General features: G+C 38.1%; 1 protein-coding gene across 5 annotated transcripts in view; it reads right to left on the reverse strand.

Moving 5' to 3' along the window:
* Positions 1–8,657: 8,657 nt before the first annotated feature.
* The window catches only part of mcamb (melanoma cell adhesion molecule b), a 50,084-nt gene continuing 31,100 nt past the window's right edge, over positions 8,658–27,641 (reverse strand). For 2 of the 5 annotated variants that reach the window (XM_023293487.3, XM_055012295.1), the window contains 16 exons: positions 23,618–23,742; positions 23,284–23,506; positions 21,343–21,413; positions 21,150–21,237; positions 20,884–21,063; positions 18,805–18,935; positions 18,425–18,560; positions 18,205–18,317; positions 17,588–17,729; positions 17,236–17,360; positions 16,248–16,389; positions 15,890–15,955; positions 14,759–14,800; positions 14,196–14,319; positions 12,200–12,311; positions 8,658–12,058 (listed from right to left, as the gene is read on the reverse strand). In XM_023293487.3, coding sequence (XP_023149255.3) covers positions 12,056–12,058; positions 12,200–12,311; positions 14,196–14,319; positions 14,759–14,800; positions 15,890–15,955; positions 16,248–16,389; positions 17,236–17,360; positions 17,588–17,729; positions 18,205–18,317; positions 18,425–18,560; positions 18,805–18,935; positions 20,884–21,063; positions 21,150–21,237; positions 21,343–21,413; positions 23,284–23,506; positions 23,618–23,742 — 1,823 coding nt within the window. In that variant the 3' untranslated portion in view covers positions 8,658–12,055. The remainder of the gene's footprint in view (positions 12,059–12,199; positions 12,312–14,195; positions 14,320–14,758; positions 14,801–15,889; positions 15,956–16,247; positions 16,390–17,235; positions 17,361–17,587; positions 17,730–18,204; positions 18,318–18,424; positions 18,561–18,804; positions 18,936–20,883; positions 21,064–21,149; positions 21,238–21,342; positions 21,414–23,283; positions 23,507–23,617; positions 23,743–27,641) is intronic. The other 3 variants (XM_055012297.1, XM_055012296.1, XM_055012298.1) reach the window with 3 other exon arrangements.

Genomic DNA, 27,641 nt, shown 5'->3' on the forward strand with positions numbered 1-27,641 from the left:
GAGAGGAAGAGGGAGAAGCCATGCTAACTGCTAAGTGCTAGGCTAGCGGACAGAGATAACAGATTAGCTTAGAATTAAGTACTGAGAAGGTGCTTGAAGAAAACGAGTGTATGTTACGATTCAAATATTACCGCTACACACAGATTTAATGAATATCAAATTAGTTTGAGTGGATAAGCTACAACAGTCACAGAACGTAACACAGCGCTACAACAGAAATGACGCAATACGCTCACCGTAACGTCAGACGTCAGCAGGAAGGCAGCGACCTTAGACAGCCGGGTCCTAATGTTTTTGAGCAACACACCATACTACGACGTTTTTACAATGATGCTTCTACTATGGAACCAGTTTGACATTTTCAGGCGTTCTTTGTGTGAAAACTCAAAGATTTCAGGTATCAGAAGGTGGTTTTCAACTTTCTTTGTTAACTTTCTGCTTCAACTTTAAACTAAATTTCCTTCACTAACCCAGCCCTCTGGACTTCCAGTGAGCTATGTTCCTATTGGCTGTCCAGGTGGCTGCTTGGTTTTATCAGGAACACCTGAGCAGCTCAGTGTCTTCCTGCTTTATTTACCTGCAGCCAAACATTTCCTCTGCTTCTCTTCACCACAGAACCGGGTTTGGCTCCGTTGATTTTGTTTGTTCTTTAGGCGTTGGTTTGCAGCTTCCAGCAGTAAAATTGTCTTTAATGTGTTTCTTGGTGTGTTTTAGGGCTCTGTACTGGATAGTTGTCTTGGTAAATGTGGTTCTTTAGCCAGAGTTAGCACATGGTACTAATGTGTGCAGTGATTAGTGGATTTGATGCAGCTGAGTCGTGTCTTTGTCTCCTGATTCTGTGTTTAAAGAGGTTCTCTGGTAGGCTGCAGGAGACTTTAGCGTTTGGGTTGTGCTAGTTCGGCTTTTGTACGGTTTCGTTTGGACAACTATCTTGAGGCCCCTCCATGTGGTTTAGTGAGGTTTTCTGGAACAGTTCTACAAAGCAACCTGCAGCAGAAGAGACTTTGAGGGTTTTTAGGAAGTTCTGGAGACCAGACTTTAGAGCAGCAGAAACATTTGTCAGCAGTTTGAGCAGGAGAAGGTGAGCTTCAGAGTAGAAATGAGACGGAAACCTTCTTGACCCGTGTGGTGAGGTCCTGTACCAAGAGTTTGAGCAGGTTGTGAAGAGTCTGTAGTTCTTTGGTCTGAAAGCACAAGAAGAGTCGACTCATTAAAGGAGAAAACAGGAGATATTGTTGGTTCTTCTGTCGCTCTGCAGTTTCCTTAGACTGAATATCAAGTTTATATTTTAAATGATTTCCCATGTGAGCCCAAGAAGACTTCAATAAACTCCCTCCATCCCCTGGACACAACATATTTTATTACCATGTTAAATCTTTTAAATATGTTTTTGAGTTTTAATCATAGTTTTAGCATAGTTTTTTTTGTCTTTGCTTGTTTAGTTTTGTCATCTGTGTGAAAGGTGCTAAACAAATAAAGTTGAATTGATAAACTGAATAATTGACTAACTCATGACTGTGAGAACAGAATTATTTTCATTGTGATTTAAGGGTTTGCTTCATTTTTAAGGTTGGGGTTAAATCTTGAGAGAAAAAAATTTAAAGAAATAAACTACATAAAAAACAATTGAAGGAAAAAAACATTTAATACAATAAAACTTTCAAGAAGAAAATTAAACATTAAATACAACTAAATTATATTAAACAGACAAATATTTAATTAGATAATTAAACAGATGATACAAAACATGTAATTATGAAATTAAATAAAATGTTTAAAACAAAAATATTAAACATTAAAGATGAAATATTTTAGATAAACATTTAAAAAATACAATTAAACAAGAATATTAAACATTTGGAAAAATACAAAACATTTAATTAGATTATTAATCCTTTAAAAAGACAAAAATTTAATTAAATAATTAAATGTTTACTTAGAAAATTAAATCTGAAAGACTAAACTTTAAATGGGAATTAAACAGAAAATACAATGAAGCATTTAAAAAGAAAATTAAACGTTAAAAGGTGGTAAAACATTTCAAAAGAAAAACCTTAAACATTTAATCGAAAAATTAAACATTGGGAAAGAAAAGGAAATTTTCAAACAAGCTGAAAAAACATTTGAAAAAACAACAACCATTAAAAACAAAACATTTCAAAATCAATTCAGACATTAGAAAAGAATAAAAGGTGAGAAAAGAGCATAGCTAAACATTTAAGAAGAATCAAACTGAAGGCAAAACATTTGAAAAGACACCAGTTAAACTTTAGAAGATCAAATTAAACAGAAGAGACAATAAAACTATCAAAAAGAGCAAAAACAGATAAAGGTCTGAAAGCGTTTTCTAGTCTGAAATGAAAACATCAAGCTGTTTCTTCAAACATTTCCTCTTTCTGTGTTCTTGGTTTGATTGTGGACAGATTTACTAAGTGCTCATTTCAGAAAACTGCTTTCCAGATAAAGTCTACTAGTAGTTGAAGGCATTGATCAAATTAATGTTACCTTCTGATCTCCACAAACTTTACTGTTCAGTGAAGAGAATCAAAGTTTGTTGAGGATTTCTAAAAAACCCACAGGTGAAGGTCTGAGAAGAACTCAGATGGATGATCTAAATGTGAAATCAAGACTCATGGTCAAAAGTTTTAAGGCTTCTGTTAACCAGAAAGTTCAAACTAACAGAGAAGTACTGAGAAACTTTTAAAATTTCAGCCCTCAGACTGTCTGAAGGTTCAAACTAACAGAGAACTACTCAGGAACTTTTAGGTTTTCAGTCCTCAGACTGTCAAAAGGTTCAAACTAACGGAGAAGTACTGAGAATCTTTTAAAACTTCAGTCCTCAGAGTGTCTGAAGGTTCAAACTAAAAGAGAACTACTCAAGAACTTTCAGGATTTCAGTCCTCGAGCTGTCGAAAGGTTCAAACTAACAGAGAACTACTCAGGAACTAAGAAGATATCAGTCCTTGGACTGTCTGAAAGTTAAATCCAACAGAGATCTACTGTGGGACTTAGAAAATTTCAGCCCTCAGACTGTGTGAAAGCTCAGGTCCTGAGGACTCGGGAGGTGTGGAGGCTTTGGAAAGTCTTGGAACTGAGGGTTCCACCCTCCAGCACAAAGGCTGAAGCCCAACCTCCTGAGAAAAACGGTCGAGTCGAGACTCAAGTCTAAAAAAAAACTTGAAAGTGACAAAAAAATAGATGATAAATGCGCAAAAAAAAGGAGAATTAGTATCTGAGCGAGTAGCTCAGGGGGATAAGAGGAGAGACTACAGAGTGGAAGGTCGCAGGTTCAAGACCCGCCACTGGCCTTTTTCTCTCTTTGTCTTTGTCAGAATTTTGAGAAAATTTAAGAAGGGTCTGGTCTTGAACCAGCGACCTGCAGCTCCATAGGCAAATCCTTAACTCACTGAGCTACAGATCAGATGAAAAGAAACAATTTCGTCCTCCCTTTGTCATCATAGTTTCTGAAGTGACCACATGGGTGGAGCCAAGGCGGAGCCTGGGTGGAGTCAGGGCGGAGAGTAGGCGGGGAGGTGGGTGGCGGCCTCCCCCCTCTACTCCCCCACCTCCCCCCACCACCCACCACACCTTCCCCCACCCGACGAGTTCTTCGAGTCTCCACGAGTTCTTCGAGACTCCATGGGTTTTCCCGAGTTTCTGGATTTTCCACCAGGTCGGAGGCAGAACAAGTTGTCATGAAGAGGTGTTGAAGTCGGCCAGGATGGACTGACTTTTTACAGCGACTAGAAGGAAGACCACTAGAAGAGCAGGTCTTTAACCACCATCCATAAAATCCATGGAGTCGCTCCAGAGAAATGAAGGGAGGTCAACTTTTATCAACCTCCATCCAGATGTTCAACTTGATATCTTTACTTTGACATTTTTAGCACCACAAACCTTTAGTATCACACTTTATTATCATTTATTAGGACTTTAATGGAATCCACCAGCAGATTTAGTTTTTGTTGACAAACTTTATTCTTGTTGTCGTGGGACTGCAGTATTTAAAACTCTTCCTTCTATTTGACCTCATGTTTATTAGTTTTAGCGGAGAAAGTTATTTTAATTGTCCATTACTCTCTTAAAAACCAAATAATAAATTGGATTAGTCAAGAGGTTTAAATTTCTTACTTTGTCATATTTTAAATATGACAAAAAGAAAACAAAAATAAAGCGTCTTCAGACAATTTGACCTGTAATTGGTGTTATATAAATAAAATTGAACTAAAATTGTATGTATCTTGTAATGTTGGAGTAATTCAGCCATATATGATGGAAAAGACATTTTCTTTGTCCATTAATCTGTTGATTGTTTTCTCCAGTAATTCATTTCTTGTTTTGGTTCATAAAATGTCAAACCCAAATACATTCAGTTTACTGTCATAAAAAACCAAAAAGATTTACATTCATGATGCAGGAATCAGGCAGTTTTTCACTTTTTATCTTAGTTTAGTCAGAAAGATAGTTGATAATGTGTGAATTGTTGCAGCTTGTGAGCCGTAAAAGGTTTTAATCTTTGTGGCAGAGTGTCAAAAAACATTTAGAAACAAACATCAACAAAACACTCAACAAAGATTTGAACATCATTAAAGGGAAATCCAACTTTTGCATGACAATGGCTAATTAAAGGACATTTATTTCCAATATAAATGTGTGATATTCATCCTCTGGAGCTTCCTCTTCACATCGTCTTCCACCTGGACTGGTTTGGTCGGGAGCATGTGCAACAAACATTTGAAAAACTGCACTTTAACATCAATGAATGACACTGAAGTTTAATCTCTACATAAATGAGACTGAGTCTGGATGTGCTGCTCTGTCATTAACTCCTAAGTTTAGGGAAAGTTCAAACAAAAGAGGACAGTTCAGATAAGACTTGAGAATGAGCTTAGCAAAAAACATCTGTCTTTCTGAGCTTCAGCACCTCTAGCAAGATATTTTAACAACAAGCAACTCAAGAGATCCAGAAGTTGGAGAGAATTAGCTTTAGCTGAGCCAAAGAACATGTGGGACGCTAACCTAGCAAATATTTCAGACATTTCTCTGTGAATTCTGAGAAAGAATTTACTATTTAATGACAGAGCTACATATTTTTAACTCAGTCTCATTAAAACAGACTCTAATTCAGTGTCATCCATCCATATTAAAGTGCAGTTACCCAAAATGTTTGTTGCATGAGCTCCAACAAAACCTGTCCAGGTAGAAGGCCACTTTGACAAACAGGAAGTGGAAGATTCCAAGCAGATTTATAGAAGGGGGAACTGGACTGTACTAAGTGTGGTCCAGTATAGAGGGGTGTTTTGTGGGTTTTTAAGGCTGATAATGATTATTAGTGAGACATTTGGAGTAGATATTCATTTGCAGTAAATGAAAGTATTTAAAATCTTGGAGTTAAACTTAGAAGAACACAAACTCTAACAGAAAACTTTGTTGATACGTTTTTGTTTTGTTTACAGATGTTAAGTTAAAGGAGTTTTATTCGTGATGTATAACCAATCAAATCACTCCAGAAGACAGAGCGACCACAGGTAGATAAAGGTTCACAGCCAAAGTAGTGCCATTTTTAAATGTATTTATTACCGTAAATCAGTAAAAAATAAAATACTGATAATCAGTAAATCAGTCAGCCCACAATTACTACAATTCTACAATGTATGTCTCTTTGCTTTGACTTATTTGTACAGTATACGATGGCGTTTTTTTCATACCAAAGGCTATACTATGATATTTTCTAAGAGACATGCGATGCTACTGTGTTCTGGCCCTGGGCCGCTGCACTCCTCCTCTGTTGTTTTCTAGATTGTACTCAGCTGCATGCCTTCGTCCACCCGGCCTCCGTTGACTCGTCCCACCTGCCGTCTCTGGAGCTGAAGCTGGATTGGAACAGACCAAAGTACAGTCCAATCACGATGCCAGCTGCCTCTCAAAAGGCTCCTTCATCTGGCAGGTGGCGGCACTTCTTCTGAGGGGAAGCTGAGCTGGCCCTGCAGAACTTTGGAGATGTGTTCCAGTGGTTGGTGGATGTGTGGGGAGATAGAGAGGGACCATTGAATTGCTCAGAAAGGAAAACAGGGAACCCATTGGTAGTTTTAGTTTAGGGTGCTACTGCGGTGTGTTTTTGGGTTTTAAGAGGTGAACAGGAAGAGGATTTTTTTCTATTGACTATCTTTTACTTTGTTCCTGGTTTGGAATGCCCATCAATGTCAACGTGAAGTTCACTTTTAGTTCTGTTTATTTATTTTTGTTTTACTACAAACCATTTGTTTTTAACCCTCTCACATGTTGTGTTGTTGTAAACTTATTCTTTCAAATAAATACTCATCTAACCCTCTGGAAACCAGCGTTTGGACTGTATTTTGTTGCTCCTCACCTACTTCAGACAGCCGGGACATAACGTTTTGTGGACTAAAGGCTATTCTATGACATTTTTTGGACCAAAAGCTATACTATGACGTTTTTAAAGCGACATGCTATATTTTGAAGTTTTTTGGACGACATGCTATACTATGACATTTTTTGAGGGTCGTGCTATACTAGGACGTTTTTTAAGCGACATGCTATACTGCCATATGATGAAATAATGTAAAGCAGGCTGTGAAAAACACTCCAGAAAGGTTTTCTTTGAAAAAAAAAATCTTGAATTTTGGCGCAAAAAAAAGCCATAATATACTGTCGAAAAAAAAAGCAATTTTTCAACATGTTGTAAAAACATGCCATATGATGAAATAATGTAAAGGAGGCCGTGAAAAACACTATGGTAAGGTTTTCTTTGGAAAAAAAAAATCATGAACTTTGGCGCAACATAATTTTGCATCATAAAATGCATCGTATGTCGTCAAAAATGTCACAAAAACATCATCGTTTAGTATGTGGTCAAACGTGTCACCAAAATGTCATAATTTAGTATGTGGTCAAAAATGGTGAAAATATACTATGACCTTTTTTTAGCGACATGCTATACTATGACGTTTTTTTAGCGACATGCTATACTATGACGTTTTTTGGACCAAAGGTTATGCTATGATGTTTTTTAAGCGACATGTTATACTATGATGTTTTTTGGGCGACATGCTATACTGTGACGTTTTTTGGACGACATTCTATACTATGACATTTTTTGGGCGACATGCAATGCTATGACGTTTTTTGAACCAAAGGCTATACTGTGATGTTTTTAGAGCGACATGCTATACTATGACGTTTGTTGGGTGACACGCTATACTATTGGCTTTTTTAATTGACATATTACTATGGCTTTTTTGTTTTAGTTTTTTTTTTTGTTTTTTGACAACATATAAGAATTTGGACTGTTTTAAAAATTACTATACTTTTAATTGTGCAATAAAATATTATTCTATGGCATTTTTTAGACAACATATTATACTCTGATGTTTTCTTGAATAACTTACTATTTTGACAATATACTGCACTATGACATTTTTTGAACCACATATCATACATGACAATTTTAGGCAACATCCTATCATTTTGCACTTTTTGAACCACATAATAATTTGTTTTGTTTTTTTTCTTGCCAGCATGCTGTACTATGAACTACAGGCCATACTATGTTATTCTTGAGTAAAGCATACTATACTTTGACATTTTCTGAACTACATCCTATACTACGGCGTTATACACAGAGTGCTTTGGCTACATGTTTATTTATAATCTAGATTTTTTTCTGTTTTGTTTTTTGACGGGATTACCACAGACCTGACCGTGAACACCGTTGACACCCACCTGAGGGAGACACTACCTAAGATCTCAAGGCTGCTTGGTCGTGGTCTTTCTGGTCCTGCTCCAGAACACCTTCATCAACTATGTCTTCTTTTGAAGAGGCCCTCAGATGCTGCAATCTCTGACCTTAAGGAGGAACTGCTACTTTCACTCTGTAACAAGACAGCGGTTATTTTAAAGCTCCTGGCGGCAGACAGATTCAATACTTCAGCGCCGTTGTTTCAGTTCTTGCAGTTGATAATCTTGCAGCATGCATTGTGATGCATTTGGGAACTGCATTAAAAACCAAAATGTGATTTGACTGCCTGACTAGTAGATCAAATCTCCATCATAAAAAAAACTCTTATGTAACCTAATAAACCTGTCTGTTGTTTACAAAAGAGCCTGCTGCAGACTTTTGTTTCTGTCTACAGGAGGGAGACCATGGAGCACTTTATTTACAGGGCTGTATTTTCCATGAATTTCCGTGGAAACTTTCCGAAAAGAGTGCTTCAGTTCGGTGCTAATTCTGGGAAAATGTCTAATTCCTTGAACTATAATGTTTTCTCAGCCCATATCAACAATCACACATTACTTATTTAATTTGGAAAAATAGATTTTCTGTTTTGAATTCTATCATTGACTGAAGATAAATGTCATAATTTTCATCTTGAGCCTGAAGTCACTGTAAGTCACATAAACAACTCTATTTTTTCTATTTATCCTGTAATCATTATTATCAAATTACATACAGTAGCTCTTTCTGCGGAAATTGCCCAGAAATTTTTAAAGATATGCCAAATTAAAAAACATAGAAGATATTAGAACAGCTTTCTTTTGTTCATTAAGAGCATCTCATCGCTGCCTAAACTTTAACCCAATGCTGTTGTATTAAGTCGAGCTGTTTGAGGGACATTTTCTAAAGCAAACAGACATGCTTTTCATTATTTTCTCTTACCAGTCAATCTTTATTTGGTATAATTTTCAAAACCTACAAACAATGAATGTATTGGGAAATTGGTTTGAATGTCTCGAATGACATTAAGTACAATTCTCTTCACAAATCCGAGGCTTCAAAATTCATTTTACAGAACTAAAAATCATTAAACAGTGGTAGCTTTTAAAAACAGCAGAGATAAAAACAGACTAACAGAGGGTTGGCAGGTACGTATGACAGCTGCACAGAGCTGCTTGATTGTCTTCAAACTTAATTTGCATATGTGGAGTCACTGTCATTCCCCCCTCCTCAGTAGTCACATCCTGTAGTTACCAGCGTGAAGATCAGTTGTCGTTACATGTAAGCGAGGAGCGGTTGTCAATTTAAGGCATCAAGTTTGAGGGGGATTCTGTGTCTCTCTGGGCTCCAACAGATTATTTCAAGTTTCAGTCAACACATGAATTGATTCATTTATTAAACAGAAACGTGTCTTTTCCTTAAAACGAGGGCAACTTCATGCCGTGAACCATAATTAGCATGGACCAATAATCTGTTCTACCCTCATCCTTCATTTAAAAAAAAAAAAAATAGCTACAGAAATATATTTCCTTAACATACACACGTGGACAAAGTTGTTGGTCCTCCTCTGTTAATGAAAGAAAAACCCACAGTGGTCACAGAAATAATTTGAATCTGACAAAAGTAATAATAAATAAAAATTCTATGAAAATTAACCAATGAAAATCAGACATTCCTTTTGAACCGTGGTTTAACAGAATTATTTTAAGAAATAAATTTATGAAACAGGCCTGGACAAAAATGATGGTACCCCTAGAAAAGGCTGAAAATAATGTGACCATAGGGACATGTTCAATCAAGGTGTGTCCTCTAATTAGCATCACAGGTGTCTACAAACTTGTAATCAGTCAGTCGGCCTATTTATAGGGTTACAGTAGTCACTGTGCTGTTTGGTGACATGGTGTGTATCACACTAAACATGGACCAGAGGAAGCCAAGGAGAGAGTTGTCTCAGGAGATTAGAAAGAAAATTATAGACAAGCATGTTAAAGGTAAAGGCTATAAGACCATCTCCAAGCAGCTTGATGTTCCTGTGATTACAGTTGTACATATTATTCAGAAATTTAAGATCCATGGGACTGTAGCCAACCTCCCTGGATGTGGCCGCAGGAGGAAAATTGATGACAAATGGAAGAGACGGATAATATGAATGGTAAGAAAAGAGCCCAGAACAACCTCTAAAGACATTAAAGTTGAACCCCAAGGTCAAGGTTCATCAGTGTCAGATCACACCATCCATCGTTGTTTGAGCCAAAGTGGACTTCATGGGAGACGACCAAGGAGGACACCATCGTTGAAAACAAATCATAAAAAGCCAGACTGGAATTTGCCAAACTGCATGTTGACAAGCCACAAAGCTTCTGGGAGAATGTCCTATGGACAGACGAGACAAAACTGGAACTTTTTGGCACATCAGCTCTATGATCACAGACGCAAAAATGAAGCATATCAAGAAAAGAACACTGTCCCTACTGTGAAACATGGAGGAGGCTCTGTTATGTTCTGGGGCTGCTTTGCTGCATCTGGTACAGGGTGTCTTGAATCTATGCAGGTACAATGAAATCTCATGACTATCAAGGTATTCTAGAGAGAAATGTGCTGCCCAGTGTCAGAAAGCTTGGTCTCAGTCGCAGGTCATGGGTCTTGCAACAGGATAATGACCCAAAACACACAACTAAAAACAGCCAAGAATGGCTAAGAGGAAAACATTGGACTATTCTGAAGTGGTCTTCTATGAGCCCTGATCTAAATCCTATTGAACATCTGTGGAAGGAGCTGATACATGGCGTCTGGAGAAGGAACCTTCAAACCTGAGACAACTGGAGCAGTCTGCTGATGAGGAGTGGACCAGAATACCTGCTGAGAGGTGCAGAAGTCTCACTGACAGTTACACAAATGGTTTGACTGCAGTGATTGCCTCAAAAGGTTGTGCAACAAAATATTAATTTAAGGGTACCATCATTTTTGTCCAGGCCTGTTTCATGAGTTTAATTTTTAAAATAATTCTGTTAAACCACGGTTCAAAAGCAATGTCTGATTTTCATTGGTCAATTTTCATAGAATTTTTATTTATTATTACTTTTGTCAGATTCAAATTATTTCTGGGACCATTGTGGGTTTTTCTTTCATTAACCGAGGGGTACCAACAATTTTGTCCACGTGTGTACAGACGCATAAGAAACAGCTGTTTCACATTAGAGAAACACAACAACACACTTGCATGAATAACCTCCAAGAAATCAGTGCACTGAACATTAAATATAACCAACAGTACAAAATGTGGAGTTTTCTACATGGCTTTCAATGTAATTTGTAAGGCATCTGTAACTTGACTGCTGGCAATAGTTGAACTAAAACACACATAAAATATCAAAACTAAATTGATGGTCAGAAAATGCAGAGAGAAATACAAACAATGTTAACAGTTCTATGGCAAATCCTGAACAGATTATTCACCCATCTCACAAAAATATCCTCATTAACATACACAAGCTGGGGAGTGTAAAAGATAAGAGTTGGATATAGAGAAAAAAAAAATCAATGTGTGTGAATGATATGTGATTAAATGACCTCCAGGTTTGTTTTCGGTGCTAAAAGGCAAACATTTGGTGAGGCTGTTAAGTGGCTTTAGAGGTGAGGCTTCGCTGGAGCCTCAAAATTTCAGTGTACAGACTTAAGCAAAACAAGAAAAAGACAAAAAAAAAAGTAAAACAACATCTAAATAAGCTCCCCTTTCTATCTCTTAAAGAGCATCCAAATGAAAAAAATACTATCTGGTCATTTCTTTTTGGTTGTTTTTTTTCTATTGTGTTATTTTAAATAAAGAAATATATACATAGATTATAATATGTACACTGTTTCAGGCTGCTCTTCAGTGGTTGCTTTGCCTGAGGTGACGCTTAGTTGGGTATAAAAACAGTCCCTGGTCTGCTTTGTGCTCAGATTACTGTTCTATGGACAATCAGCAGTATACAAGGCTTGCAGTAACGAGAAGTACAGGTTAAGGTTTGTCCTTGGTTTTGAAGGTGAAAGATTTATTAGCAGAGTTATGAGACGGAGCTGCATTCCAACAGAAACTGTGCTGTGGTGTGAAGGACGGTAAGCAAAAGCTGCAGCTTTGGAATAATTTGAGTCTCAGTCTTCCATCTTGATACTCACTGACAGATAACTGAGCTTTTCCATGACATCATTTTGGAAGAAGAAGCTGAGCTGGAAGCTTGAAGTCATGAAGGTCTGAGCCTGAGAGAGAAGAATCGGAGCAGCTGTCGGTTTGCCTGCAGTCACCTCCTCACTTCTGCACGAGGAGGTACTCGATGCCCTTTACTACAAAACACACACATTAACACACACACGGAGGCAAAGATAAAGAGAGGCTGAGTGGAGGATGTGTAAATATGATAATGGTGTAATCAGACCAGTATTGTGTTTGGATAGAAGCACTTCAGTTTGAGATTAGATATGTACCTGGTCGTTGGGTGGTTGTTTTTCTCCATTGACTCCGAGGAGAATGGCCTCCTCTGTGTTGTCGCTCTTCATCTCCACCACAATGTTATCTTTGTTGGACTTCTCTTTGGTGCTGCAAGACAGAGAACATGCTCAAATTAGAAATGTTGCTGTAAGCTATGCAGCTGTGCAACCACAGCGAGTGACGATAAAGGCTGGGAGATAGTTCAATATCATTATGCACTGACTATCAGTGGAATCATATTGTGTTATCCATTTACAAAATGATGTATGTTTTGTATTTTTGGAGGTGGTCTTATAACAGTGGACGACAGATTTGTACATTTTTACATGTTTTCTGCATCCTCCCTATTCTGTTATGTACCTATATCAAAAAACATGCATATTACAGTGTTGTACAATTGCTCTGGCTCAAATTTTCATCAACTGTTTGATTTATCCGAGATCAACATACTCTAAATGTCCAGAAAAAGCTAAACGTCTCATTTTGGCCCACAAATCCCCTGCAGTATTCCACACAAACTGAAAACATATATGGAGAACTGGGTGAAAACATCTTTATCTGAACACCACAACAAAAAAAGCAAAGTTGATCACAGAATTTTAAAGGTGCTGTATGTGATTTTTAGATCCACCTGATGTAGTGCTAAAGCATCAGCATCTCAGATCAAAACAAACAGGCATACTGTCAACACCTCCCTTCACATTTAATTTATACCCAGAAAGGCTGTATATATGAAAGTGAACAAGAAATAATCCAGCTGCAAGAAACGGCCCACGCTAGTTAAATACATTGAATGGCTGCGGTCTAGTTGCTGTCGACCTATTTAATGTTATCTTCATTTGTCTAGTGTCTGTTCCACTGTGGTCTGAACAGACACAGTGAAGAACAAGAAGTTGTGAAGAGATGTGAAACAGCAGTACTGACTCACACTGAGCTAAAAAGAAACTAGTACATATGAATTTAGTAAAATAACATAAATAACATTTTGGTTTCAAATTCTTTGGGTTTTGGGGCATTGGTTGATGCACTTTCCTTTTTACAACAGCATGTGGGAGGTCACTTGTGGCCTGTTTATATATGCAGGAAGTGACAACAGTTTCAAAGGGAGGGGCTCACATGCACAAAGATACACCAATATCCACATGTGGACAAATCGGCCCCAGAAACATAAAAAAAAGACAAACTCAGACTACAACATATAAAGTGAGCGTTATGTCATTCTCTGCTAAGGAAGCCATTGCTCCACTCTGTCTTTATACAGCAGACAGTTGTTTGCTGCTATATTAATGCTCTATTTGTATACCTTTAATCATTTAAGAAAATCTTGTTTTCTTAAAACAAAAATACAAAAGGCAATGGACACTTTTGGGATTTTAAAAATGTACTAAAAAAGTGCAATTTGTTACACAAAAGTCAGTAGCTCCAAGGATGCAGAGTACATCCTGCATTCACTCAGGGCAAACTGACCGCAATGTCAGAAGACATTAAATATTATTTTACACTACTGTAATATAGACACAGTATTTTGTGACATTTCACTCTCTTTTCACTACAGTAATACAAGTAATGCATTCAAGTGGAGGGCAGCAGTGAGTAATATGAAGAATAAAATGACAACAGATGCTGACAAACACAGGATTTGGTGAAGTGGACAGTTGGTAGTAAGATAATATGAGGTGATTATGTGTTGACAACTGACCACTTCATTTAGTGTTTTGTACTAAACGGCACTTTGGATAAAGAACTTTGCATCTGAGGCTCTGTTGTGAAAACTGAGCCATCACGAAGAGCTATGAAATTAATTTCCCCTATATCTTATTCGTTAATATGTCCTCTTTTATTTTTATATATATATATATATATATATATATATATATATATATATATATATATATATATATATATATATATATATATATATATATATATATATATATATATATATATGTATATTCTGTGTTCTTGCATCTTGTTGCTTTCACTCGCACTTACAGGTCTTGCTTGCCGGATCGGCCGCAGATCTTTCCCTTTTTGTAGAGGAAGTAGAGCACACTCCCCAGAATGGCCAGAAGAAGGATGCAGATAATGATGACCGCAATGATAACACCATTGCCCTCTGGTGGGGAAGAAGCACAAACACAACCACAGGGTTACTCTGTGCTGCTGGATTATGAGCGAGACGACAGCAGCAGAGTCTGACAGAGGTGAAGTACAGTAGAAAGAGTTTCACAGTGCGTCTAAAGAGAATGCAGCACGAGCATCATTCACGTGACCTAAACCTGGCAACCTAAAGAAGGGAAGGTGCAAAGTTTTTCAAGACTGAGGGAGGAGAGGTGTGCTCACACAACAGCATGACAACATGCACAGGAAGAGGCAAAGATGATGAACAATTCAGTGATGATTTTGATGCTTTGTTCATCGTGGGAGAGGGAGTCTCATGAATGCTGGGAGGTGTGACAGCAAAGGAGGTGCTTTGGAGGAGCAGTGGAAGGAAGCTTTTTTTTGTGCCTTTGCGCAAAGGTGGGAGAGAATCTGCAACAACGTGACATACAGACCTTTCTTGATTTTCTTGGGTGGGATAGGTGTTGCTGTTTTGACTGAGAAAAACCAAATGAGCACAATTATCAGTGGGATGTAGTACATAACTCATATCAGCAGGCCACACACACACACACACACAATCACACACAGGTGGTCTATTTCCATAGAGGCCTGAGTAAATGTTTAAGAGAATCTTAACTGTGATTTGAAGCTAAACATCTAATCAGATATGCAAACTGTGGTCAGCAGCACAACAGTCATTTCCCAGAGCAGCCCTGTTTAATCTCAGAAATATCAACCCAGAACCGTTTTCCTCTGAGGGGCTGGAAAATTGCTGGCATTGACATACAGATAGAGAGAAGAGGAAGAAACAGGAAAAACACAAGGCAGCGCCGTAATGGGAGTCAGGAGACTTGCTCTGAGTGCAGTTAAAGCATTAGCTCCTTCGTTGAGTCACACTGATGCATGTGTGCGTTTGTGGTTGTGTAACGTGTATGTATCTGCAGGCCTTAACAGGAATGCTACTCATAACACTGTTCTTTGTAGAAGGTGGCTAGTACATTTTCCTGATTTTCTAATTTAATTGAACGCTTTTTTTTAGGAAGTAGAAACCTTCTCTTGTATTTTCACATAACCTGTAAATATTCGTTCAAATTTAAAGGCCAAAAAAAAAAGAGTTTCATCATGTAAAGACTTAACAAGCAGAAAATAACAGCTGCGCCAACAAATGAGTCAATAAGACGCCTCACAGCAGTCCCAGACCTCAGTGATATAACCCATTAAAATCAGAAAGGCCTCATAGAAACCGCAGAGTTTTTAATCAGAGCAAACACAAACCAAAACTGCTGTGATGACCCAATAGTCATGCCTTTGTGGTACCTGCGAGAGACTTCAGGTGCTTTCTAAGTTTTCCTTTCTGGCTCTCATTCTTTCTGTCTAACTCACAGAAAAAAGGCACTGGCCGACTAAATGAAAAAGAAGTCTATAAACCACCTAATACAGAATATGCAGACAGTTAACTTCTCTGGCTCCTGAAGTATCATCTCTCCCTCTCAGTCCAGATTTTTTTCATGAGATTTTGTTTCATTTTACTGTTTGGAGTTGATTTGGCTCGAGTGGTGCAGGCGCAGTTAGAGGGGTCTTACCTGGAACAAGGGAAACTGTTGTTGAAATGGTTGTTGTTGTGGTTGCAGTAGTGGTGGTGTGTGTAACTGAAAGCAGGTAGAGGGCACAGAAGGGAGGAGCACATTTAACAGCAACACAGCTTCACATTGTCTTGTTGCAAACAGCAACAACATACATTGAAATGACCAGAATCACAGGCAACACCTTACGGCGGCACATGACAGAGCTCAAGGCCTTCAGGACGAAGTAAAAATAAACCAAGACAAATAAGACGGGGAGGAACAGAAAGGATTGGAGGGGAAGTGAACAAATAGAGACAAACACAGAAACAGCAAGACAAAGAGCACAAACAGGAAACGCGAGCAGCGGGGAACTCACTGGCTTTGATGCTGAAGGTCACTGCATCAGCGCCGTACTCGTTGGAGGCGTTGCAGAAAACGATCATGTTAGACGTGACCTTGACACTGACAACACTTTCAGCGCCCTCCTCGGTCACGGTTTGAGGTGATGTACTGATGTCCTGCAACAAACACACAGTTGAAAACACAGAGGACAACAATTTGTTCCTACACTTGTCTCGCATCTACGCTTTGTAAACACAGCAAAAAAAAAAAAATCTCCGAATTTCACATAACTAAGTTACAGCTGAGTTATTGTTGGGTTTATGGTGCAGAATTTTTTGATTTTTACAAAATCCGGTTAAAGCAAATGGTTTATTTTCACAAAAAAATTTAATGAGACAAGCAGAATTACATGATTTTGATGAAATATCCTGATTTTAAGGTTAAATTTTTCCCACAAAACAGCAGATCACAGATGAATTGTTGGAGGACCGTCAGAAAGGTGAAAATCTCATGATTGTTTTGGTTTTTCCAGTTTCTGGTTCTGACAAATGGACCACCGCTGGGTTTTTGGGGGTTGAAAAGGTCAAATCACATGGGGGCATGAACAGAAATCATTGCAATGCATCCAGCAGCTGGTGCTGCTGTTACTAAAGTCGGCATAATCTAGAAACAATGCAAATCTGAACAAAATTTCATGGCAATCCATTCAGTAGTTACTAATATTTCAGTTTAGACTAAAGTGGTTGACTGATCAACACTGTCATTCACAGAGTCAACCTGCTAGTGCTGCAAAAACAACACTTCAACTTAAATTAGAGTGTCTCAGTCAGGTAAATTACTATACCTGCAGTGACATACCAATTAAACTTCACTATTAATTTTTTTTTAAAAAAATCTGTTATGCTGTAGGTCACATATTCTAACAAAAGTCTTTAAATGACATTTTCATAATGGACCTGATAACTGACGCTATAAAGGAACAATCTAGTGAGCGTAGAATGACAGGCTTCCCTATGCTGTACCTTTCCATCAGTGTTGGTCCAGGTAATTTTGGGAACTGGGAAACCTCTGACATTGCAGCTCAGGTCAACTGTACTATCAAAAGTGCCTATCTCTTTGAAGTCCTCCCCCATGATCTCTGGTGGGCCTGCAGAGAGACAAGAGAGAAAAAATAACCCTGTGATTAACAGCACATCACACACACTGACTATACCTTCCTTTAAAAATAAAGCCAAAACGACACAAAATTAAGAACTGAACATAAAATTTGTATAAACCCACAATGAAAACCGAAATTATACATCATAGAACAGATTGACCTTTAATCTGAAAGCAACGTAGCATTTAGCGTACAGTGTCTGTAATCAGACTCACCCTGGACATAAACACGAAGTGTGCCGCTGGTTTCCATTCCCTCGATGTCAGGAACAGTCACTTTACACACATATGTCCCTGCAGTGTCAAAGGTAGTGTCCTGGAGGGTCAAAATATGACCCTTTGCGATCACCTTATCGTCCTACATGCCATGACAGAAAAAACACAATTAACTCACAGACTGACGTGAACATCTAGACATGAAACAGAGGCTACCAGCGTGATAGTTTTTGGAGTCTAACAGGAAACAGTCGTCATCAATCAGTGGAGATGCCGCTACTTCTCTGTCACTGTTCTCATCAAGCTTCTATGTAGGGATCGACTGACTATCAGCCTGACAATTATCAGGGCCGATATTCTATTCATATTTCTAATGCATGTGTTTAGTTATCGTAATCCCCTATTACACGCTATTAATATATAACATTTAATGCATACTGGTTCCAAATATCCATTATTGGTCTTTCTTTATTACCAACAATTGTTATCAGTATCCAAACTGGAAAGACCATATCAGCTGATCCCTACTTCATGTAGACGCTATCTAGTTTTGTACATGCCAGTTGATTCATTTGTTGTTACTGTTTGTGTAATTGTACTGCATGTATATGTGTAACCTTAAGCCAGGCTGTTTCTGTCGGGAGAGAAGCGACAGCATTGCAGGTGGCATTCAGGTCCTCTCCTTGGTAGACCTCATTCTTTTCTGATATCACAGTAGCACGACCAAGATCTGCACAAACAGAAAAACAGAAAAAAGAGAAAAAATCTACCACGTAACCTATGCGTAAAATGTAATTATTGTCATAATCATAAATCATTGTAGTATATTTTCCTTACAGTGGACAAATAGAGAGGTGTTCTGTGAGATTTCCTCCACGGTGTCCATGTCCATAGAGATGCACTCGTAAACGCCGCTGTTCTGACGGGTTACATTTTCCAGCACCAACATGTTGGTCTCCCAAGTGGTGTCATCCTACAGACATCCACAATAATCTCAACATATACACACAACTTTCAACTCAACATGAATGAGAAGCCCTTACAGGGCTCGGGAAAATGAAAAAGATTGTGTGATGCAAATAAAAATTACCAAACAGCCGCTAATGGATTCTGTACTGACTTTGTTTTGTTCAATACATAAACAGAGAAAGTAAACCCTAATTTTGCTGCTGTCTTTGGCACATGAATCATGAATGCAAAAGTGTTCAATTTCTTACTAGCAAGTGCCTGATTGTAAAGATTGCGGTCTGAGGATTCCCGTTGCCACTGCAATGAAGCTCAATCGTGTCTCCTTCCTTGATTTGGCCCTTTGGTGACTCAACCCAAATATTTACTGCCGTGGAGGGGTCTGAAATGGAGAGAGGAATTTAAGGTCAGACCACAAACCTGAACTTTTATAGCAAGAAAGTTGTAGGTTCATGTGATGTCTAAAAACACTCTAGCGACAGAGTTTCTGGTTCAATCAACAACGGTGAGTTGGATGCCCCGATCCTCTTAAGGCCTAATGCCCTCCTGATAAAACTTCCCTGAAGTTACAGACAAGCAACTCCAAGGCCAAATCCAACAGAAACTTTGAGGAGGAATGGGATTTCATTTTGTTTTGGCAATAAATCACTAGTGATAGACTTATCTATATGGCATCATTTTCAGATGACACAGAAGATGCAGTAATGATTAACTTTTTCACAACAACTAAAGAATATGCTGATTTAGAGAATTAGTTATTACTGTTGTCGGCAAAAATCCGTCCTGCTGTGTGTGTGTGTGTGTGTGTGTGTGTGTGTTTTGCTGTGATATTCTCAGTCCCGTAACCAGAACTCTGATTGGTTGATTGTTTTTTAAATTCTTGTTAACAATGGGATGTTGATGAGATCTGTTGAATCTTTGAATTCAAGGCGGGTGGTGAATCAGACAAAGGCCTGTTGGTCCCAATCAAGGGAAATCTTAGTAAAAAAAGCTTTCAGACATGCATTCCTTTCTGTTAATCTGACAGCATCTGAATGTGTTCACGTCGTGTCCCTGGTCACTTTTGCATAAAGGCTGTAACATCAATCTTGCTGGGTTGGACCTTACAATATTTCCCTATCATTTTCAACATGACACAGGTTTGAACAGCTGCAGTCACATGTACAGAAAGGGGCATGGGGGGTATGTACTTTAAGATGTGTAAAGTGATATGGGGACAACTTTTTTCCCACATTTACCACCAATACTAGCTCAAAAACATCACAAAGTTTGCGGTAAAAATCGGACAACACAAAACAAACTCTTCTTTACTTTGCGGAATGATTTCACATCTATCAAACTGAAATGACCATAAAGACAATACCTCCCTGTAAAGACTGCAGAACAGCTCAGATTAATGAGACTCACCAGTGATAAATACAATACAGGTTTTGATGAAACTCCAAGAGCAGCTGAAGAGGGTTTTTTTTTTTGTTTTTTTATTTGCTTCCAGCTGTTCTGGAATCTTTCCTCTGTGCTAATTAAAAACATAGAGGAAAGATCCAACAGCATCCATTTGTCTGTCTCCAAAGCAAGAGAGTTGCCACAACAGTACTGTTCCTCTCGCATATTAGTTCTAATTGCAAATAATCTCCAACATAAAGACAAAATTCATCAAGGTCAAAATCACATCGTAAAATTTTCTTCAGTTCAGCCAGAAAAAGTAAGTTTATCACCTGAACTTAAATCATTTGTTACTTAGCAGCATCAGTGCAGGTGCTATCTAGCTCCATCATGGCTGTCAGGATATTTTTATTTTACTGCTAGTAAAGCAGAAGTTAGATTGTTATCACATACGGAATTGTCACTGTTTAGGAAAACCTAAATAATCTAGGATTTTATTTATTTGGACAGTTTGATAAGCTGCTATTAGCTTAGATTTTTTCATTTGTTTATTAATGCATTAATATGTAGTATTCAATCCCACATGTATGACAAATGTTGACTCTCTCAGTCATTGTCATGGGTATCTGAATGAAGCTGTGAGGACTGACATAAAAGTGGCTTATGAGTAAATGTCTAAAATGCCCTCACTTTAACAGATCGATGAAACCAACAATGTTACATATCCCATGCCTGCAAGGGGCTTAATATGCTTTAATATTTAGAAAATAGTGTACTTCCAGCTTTGTGAGAGAGTTTGAGGGTCATTTCCTGTATCAACATTACCCAGTAGACACAAACCAGCTCTAGAAAGAAATGTTTTTTCTAGTTTGGTGTTGTAGAACTTCACAGAGCTGCAACACTGCAACTCAAACGGTCTTTGTGATATTTCAGCTTGAGAAACTCACAGTAGACAGTGATGTTAATCAGGCTGGTTTCAGTCATCGACATTCCTCCAGGAACAAAGTAGGTGACCTCACAGTAGAATTGAGCATCTTTGTCCTCCTTCTCCACCTTCATTCTCAGCTCACTCTTGACTGAGTACAGACCACTTGATTCAGTAGTAATGCTGGACACCACGTTCACCACTGGAAGACACAAACAGCACTATGAAACCACATCAGGCACAAGCTAAAACAGCAAAGTGCATTGCATAAAGGTCCGTCTGCCTCACCATCTGGAATACTGCGAAGTGGAGTGTTGCCTTTGTACCAAGTGATGTTCGGCTTGGGGTATCCATTTTTGACTTCGCAGGACCCAATCTGGGGGAGGGAAGGAAGAGAAGTGGGTCAAAGAATAAAACTGTAGCCCGACTGGGATTTTAGAATTGTTAAAGGTTCGATGGTCATGATTCCGAGTTTGCTCACCACGGACGGATGATCTTCATTGACAGAGATTCCTGTTTGCACACCCTCAATCGTAGGAAGGTTTGGTGCTTCTGCAGAAGAATTAAGAAAAATATACATTTCTTTGGGAACATTGATGTCATCTGGCAGCTAACAATTGTCAGTTTTAAATGGAGAAAAACAGTTTAAGGGTCAATTGAAATAATGTAAAAATATAAGCAGGTTATATTTTCAATGTTCATTTTTTTGCTTGTGAGGAGTTAAAGTGTCATTTGAAGTCTTATTATGAGCACTGAAAGGAGGTAAGGTACTATTTATGTGTAGCAATTTAAGCAGTTTTGAGTTTAACAGCTGAGCTGATGTGAAAAGTGATGAAAAGGTTGAAGACACTGAGCTGTTAGTTGAAGTGTACTATTTACTGAAAGCAGTTTAACACGTGGAAGAAGTTGAAATGTCAATTGAAAAAAGAGACAGATTAAGAAATACATTTCAGTTGAAGGAAGGGCTGAGGCCAGTTAAACTTTGTAAACTAAAAACAGCTGAAACTTTATTGAGGCGTGACATATAAGAGCAGTTGGACCATCAGATAAGAATAAAAAAATCAATGTCAGGTCTCTTCCACGTGTATATAGGGTGTTTTTAAAACAAGGTTTTTCTTTCATGGGTCTCAAATAAATCTTTGTCCAAATTAAAATGCAAAATTAAAGTTGAAGCACTGTCAAGATCCTTCTGAAACAACAAGCACCGATATAACCCTAAAGTCATACTGGCCAATTAAAAGCTGGAAATAAAGCTATTACTGGTTTTGTTAAGCAAAAAAGGTGCATTGAGGAAAGACGGAACTAAAGCAAAGTTATTCATTAAAATAATTAATTGGTAAAAGTCCTCTTAGCAAAGTAAGCATCAGCAATATTCTAGCCACAGCTGCCACTGCACACTGTAACATCACAACTGTCTCTGTCTACATGCCAACATAGCATATGGAGCTTCTGAATCTCTTCACCCTGGAAAGAGCGTTCAGGGACGTCTGCGTTAGTGAGTGGATGAAAGGTATAAACACAGAGAAAAAGCTGTTTTTAAAATACCTGTCTATTTGTGGTCAAGTAATAGAAATATTTGTTAAAGTGTAATTTAATGAGAGAGTCGATTTATTCATCTGTTGTTTTAAAACCCACACATTTAAATAAGTAGCAAGTCATGTTGCCCAAAATGTGACACTGTGTGACAGAGGATGAGTGTTTCAACCTCTTGATGTAAAAAAATTAGACTGAAGTGTGAAAACTGTGGGGGCGCTTTTTGAGAAAAGTGAAAAGTTGAAAGTTTGAGAGCTGCATATGAAACAGAACAATAAAAAAGCTGCAAAGGAATGAAATCATCATTTGTACTATCCAGATTCTGTTTAAAAATAAAAACTCCTCAGGATAACCATTTTCCCATTATTAAGTCAGCTACCACAAAAAGTTGTGACAAAAATGTAGACTTTTCAACTGAACTGGGCTGAACTGCAGGCTGTGTTTGCACAAAGCCAACAGCAGATGAGTATGAACGTAAATTCAAAATATAAGCAGTGAAATATCTAGAACATGTAGAGACGGCATTATAGTTGTGTCACACTGCGCACAAGATATTTTTTAGTTCTCTTTACTTCTAGCCATAGTTGTGCTGTTTCCTTGGAGGTGCAGGACTTTATAGTGCAGTGAAAAATGAGCCCACAGTGAGTAAAAGAGAAGTTGCCTGGAGTTTGGAGGCTTAAATGAAGTTTACGAGGGAAAGTGGAGAAAGAAAGTTGCAGTGAAGTGTCCAGAGGAACAATTACGAAGATATAAAAATGGGTTAAATGCTTTCCTGAAGCGAGCACATACCTTTCATGACACCCATGTTCGCATAAATCAAGTGCCACTGTCTTTACTGCTACTGAAACATTTGGAGGGCAAAAACAGACTCTCTCAAGTGCAACCTTACCAAACACCAACAGCTTTGTGCGTCCCTCCGCACTCCCATCTGTGAGACTTGTGACAAGGCAGACAAATTCCACCTCGTCTTCCAGCTGCACGTTTCTGATGGACAGCACAATGTCTCCGGTGCTGTTCACGCTGATCCGGTCTGTGTACGGTGTTCCTGGTTCCACATTGGTCATCAGAGAGTCCTGGTGGTAGATCCTCTGGTTTTCACCTGAACGCGTCACCTAAAGATCACAGTTCAAACAAACATCACACGCATAGAAACATCCCATCTATCTGTGTGTGTGTGTGTGTGTGTGTGTGTGTGTGTGAGTATAAGACCTGATGAAACTCACATAGGACCACTGTATTGTCATGCCTCCAATGCCGTCATCCGATGTAAACATGCAGGTGATCTGAGCCGTTTCTCTCAAGGAAACCTCCACTCTGTCCTCCATGCTCACCACGACCTCGGCCCACGCTGAAAGAGAGAAATAGAACACAGCTGCTGCTCAAGGTGTCCAACGTGTTTTAGCTGTTTATCGCTATTAGCATCGTGACTGCACTAAAACAGAGAAACGTGGTCAATTTTCCTTCTGTTTTCTTAAAGTTTGGAGCCGTTCTCACACTGTTATTACACAGTACACACTGTTATTTCACCTGCATCAAATTAGTCATTCCTTTTTGCAGTCAAAAATCATGTCAAAGTCAGTTTAATATTTGAACATTTCTCATTAGGCAGAGAGACAGAATGGAACAGAAGACAAATGCTCCTGTTCAAGGTCAGCTCCTGTCAAAATTTTCATTCCATGAAAAGATAATTAAGAGTGCCAGTCAAACCTGAGATGAATAAAAACAATGGAGATAATGTGCTGGACATCATTCATTTGTGCTTCATGTTGTTAGATGAAGGCTACTGTCTTTCTGCTGCTCCACACAGACTTGATGCTGCTGTCTGACAAAATATTTCGTCTCTTCGGTGGATGTTTTAGTTCAGTGCTTTAAATGCATCATTATCTAGTTGCTAAGTCTTTTTCCATTGTCGCAATTTTTTTTTATCAACACACCATTTTATCTGTCAAACTTTAAAACATCATTTTAATATCTTGGCTTTTTTCAGACAACTTTCTCCCCTCCACTGGCATAACAACAGTTGAATGCGCAGGTAACTGCAGCTTACAAGACATGGACAGATGTGTATTTTACTAGCAATAGTTGAAAATAAGAATCGTGACATTTACAGGCTAAAAGTGAAGCTTTGATGCAACAGTTCCTTGTTCAAAGCAGACATTTTGACCTGGAAAGGCTTACTGACAGGGCTTACACCTGATGGGAGTGTTAAAGAAATGTGTTTTACTTCCTATGATGACTCCAAATGTCTGCTGTGAACGAGTGTTTGGTGGCTGCAGTTCATGACACTGTAGAGCTCATTGTGTAGCACTTTGCAATGAGATACACAACATTGTGTGGCTCAAAATGAAATGACTGAAAAAAGGTTTTACTACTACTTAAATTCAGTCGTGGAATGTAACTAAGTACATTAACCCCTTGACGCCTATTGTCGCGAATTTGCATCATACCACTTTCATTCAGACTGCAGCCAAGATCGTATCCATTCTCCCAATGCCAGTGTGTGCATATTCAATACGTACCTTGGAACCTTTTGCAAGCACTGGTTTCTCATAGGACCAGTCAGAGTGGGACCTAATTATTATATATCTGTCATTATTATGATATATCTGTTTTATGTGTAATAGATAAATTAGCAATCTCCACTTATTTTAGTATCAGCTGGAAAGCAAAAACACATAAAAAATGTTTTCTGTTTAATTGTAAATAAATTCAGGTGTCAAGGGATTAACTCAAGTATTGTACTCAAGGACAAAACTGAGGTACTTGTGCTTTTCTTTTTACTTCTACTCCACTGGATCTCAGAGGGAAATGCACTTTTTCCCATCACTCTTTTTATGTGACAGCTTTAGTTATTTACAAATTAAGATTTTTGCAGACAATACAGGTGATGAACTAATATGATATATTGTTTTTAATTAAACTACCCAATATTTTACACAAGTACAGCTGAAACGTTTTGATAATTAGAGCTGCGTTTTTTCACAATTTTCAGAATTTTTACAAACCAAACGATAGTTTGTTAATGGAAAAAAAAATTCGATTAATACAAAATGAGAATAACCACTATTGGAAGTTTAATACAAATAGCTCAACAGTGAAACCTATATTTAATAGTATAACAGTTAAAAGAGGTATTTTCTGCATTGAGCATTTTCACCTTTTGGTAAGTACATTTTTGTGATGACACTTACATACATTGACTTAAGTCACACTTTTGATGCATGATTTACTCATAATAGTACTTTTATGGACGAGGATACTTCTGCCACCACTGAATAAACTAGTGAGTTCGAAATCCCCATTACTAATTTTATTGTTTACATCTTGGCTTTTCCTATGATAACATGTCATAATATCTTCCATGAGAAAAGTCCATGTATATTAGAGTCAAACTAATGCTGGATTTTTGAGGCAAACACACTGATGTGGATATTTAAGAGTTTAAACAAATGTGGTAATGATATATCAGCCAATACACCAAATGTTTAGAGATGTTTCTTATTATACCAATCTCTCTAACTATACCAATGCACTGGCTGTTGTATCAGCTTGGACAATCCAAACTATAAAGCTTCATTTCAATTAACCTGAAATGGACAAGATGGTGATACAACAGAACCTCGACGCCAACATCCAGCACTGATGATTATCGTCTTTACAAGGAGCTGGATTCTATTGAGGAAAGAGCACTTCTGCATCCACAAACTCAAAGGAGGCAAAGCAAGAGAAGAAAGCCCTGGCGGGTCAAAGGGAAAAGAGAGATGCTATGACAGGAATGAGGAGCCCACCCATGTCCACATTAATGTGCTGCATTCCAACATGTCACCCTCTCACAGGAAGAAAGGCTCAATTTACAGGCAGCATAGTGGCTCCACTGTTCCTTCATGTTGTGTCTCTGAGGAACGACTGGTTTTCCCCTTCTAGGCTCTTTTGACGTGACGCATCCTATCAGTCTATAGGAGGAACCCCAGTTACTCTTTACTTCGCAGTGTTTCAGTAGATGTATGAGACGCCAGCCTGAGATGTAGCCTGGAGGCTGCCAGGTTTGATTTAGGCTTTTCCTGAGAGTCTGTTCACTGTGTTAGAAGCGTTGCCCACAGCAAAAAGAGAAGTGATGGTGGGAAATATCCAAGTTTATGTGAAGTGCCGCTCCAGAGAATGTAAATGTGGTTCATCTGTGTCCTGCTCTGACCTTTTTCAGATTCAGTTTAACTTCAGCAACCATTTCCATTTTTCTACTCTGATTGATGAGGAGTAAATTGTTTTTAAATAGGCTTGTGTTCAACGTGAGTAATAAATCCCAGACAACACACCATTAAGCCTCATATTCTTCATCACATATTAATGTATATTAGAAACAGTTTGTTTTTTCAGAGTGTAAAAGCTTTTTCCTAACCTTGTACATGAATAGATCTGCAACGTGTAGCCTGAGTTTTCGGAGACAGTTCATTTATCATCACATGAAATGAGAATAAAACGTTAATATGTGCTTATCCGCTTAAGATAAAAGAGCCATTTATTTATCTGTCAATAATAATAAAAATATGGAAGTCAGTGGCTATGTTAGCCAACTTTTGGTACATCTGGCGGAAATGACCTTATGCAACCCATCCATTTTTACTATTTGTATTTATTTATGTTTGTTCCATTCCTTTGTTCACCCTCTATTTATTAAGCCTCTGACCTTCAAAACCCACCAACAGGCTTGGAAGGCATGTAAACGTCTAGTTAAAATCACCAAAATTACATCATTTATCAGACCCAGAAACGGCAAGAAGCATTGAATTTTTAACTTTACGTTAATTCTTGGACTAGTTACATGTGACTTCTGGTCCAGTAGGGAAAAGTGAACAAATCTAAACATCAGCTCTTTACCTTTTCTGTCGTATTTTATCAAAATCATTTTATTTTACATGCCTCGTTTTAATATTTGTGGGGAAAATTTACATTTGTAGTTACTAGAATCTGTATAAAAGAAAAAATTCTGCACTCTTCAGTACAACCATTTATTTATTTTTATTTATTTGACCTTTATTTTACCAGGTAAAAATTTTTGAGAACCAGTTCTCATTTGCAAATATGACCTGGCCAAGAGGCACTAGCAGGAACAAACACACATCTGAACTACTGACACAAACAGACATACAAATATAACAAAGAACAAAAGTAAACAAGTAAGAAGCAGATTACATAAGTTTATTCTTCTTTCTGCTTCCTTTCATTCAGAAGTTTGGAAACTTTTGTTTT

The sequence above is a fragment of the Amphiprion ocellaris genome, chromosome 7 (assembly GCF_022539595.1).
Source record: "Amphiprion ocellaris isolate individual 3 ecotype Okinawa chromosome 7, ASM2253959v1, whole genome shotgun sequence".
Lineage (NCBI taxonomy): Eukaryota > Metazoa > Chordata > Actinopteri > Pomacentridae > Amphiprion > Amphiprion ocellaris.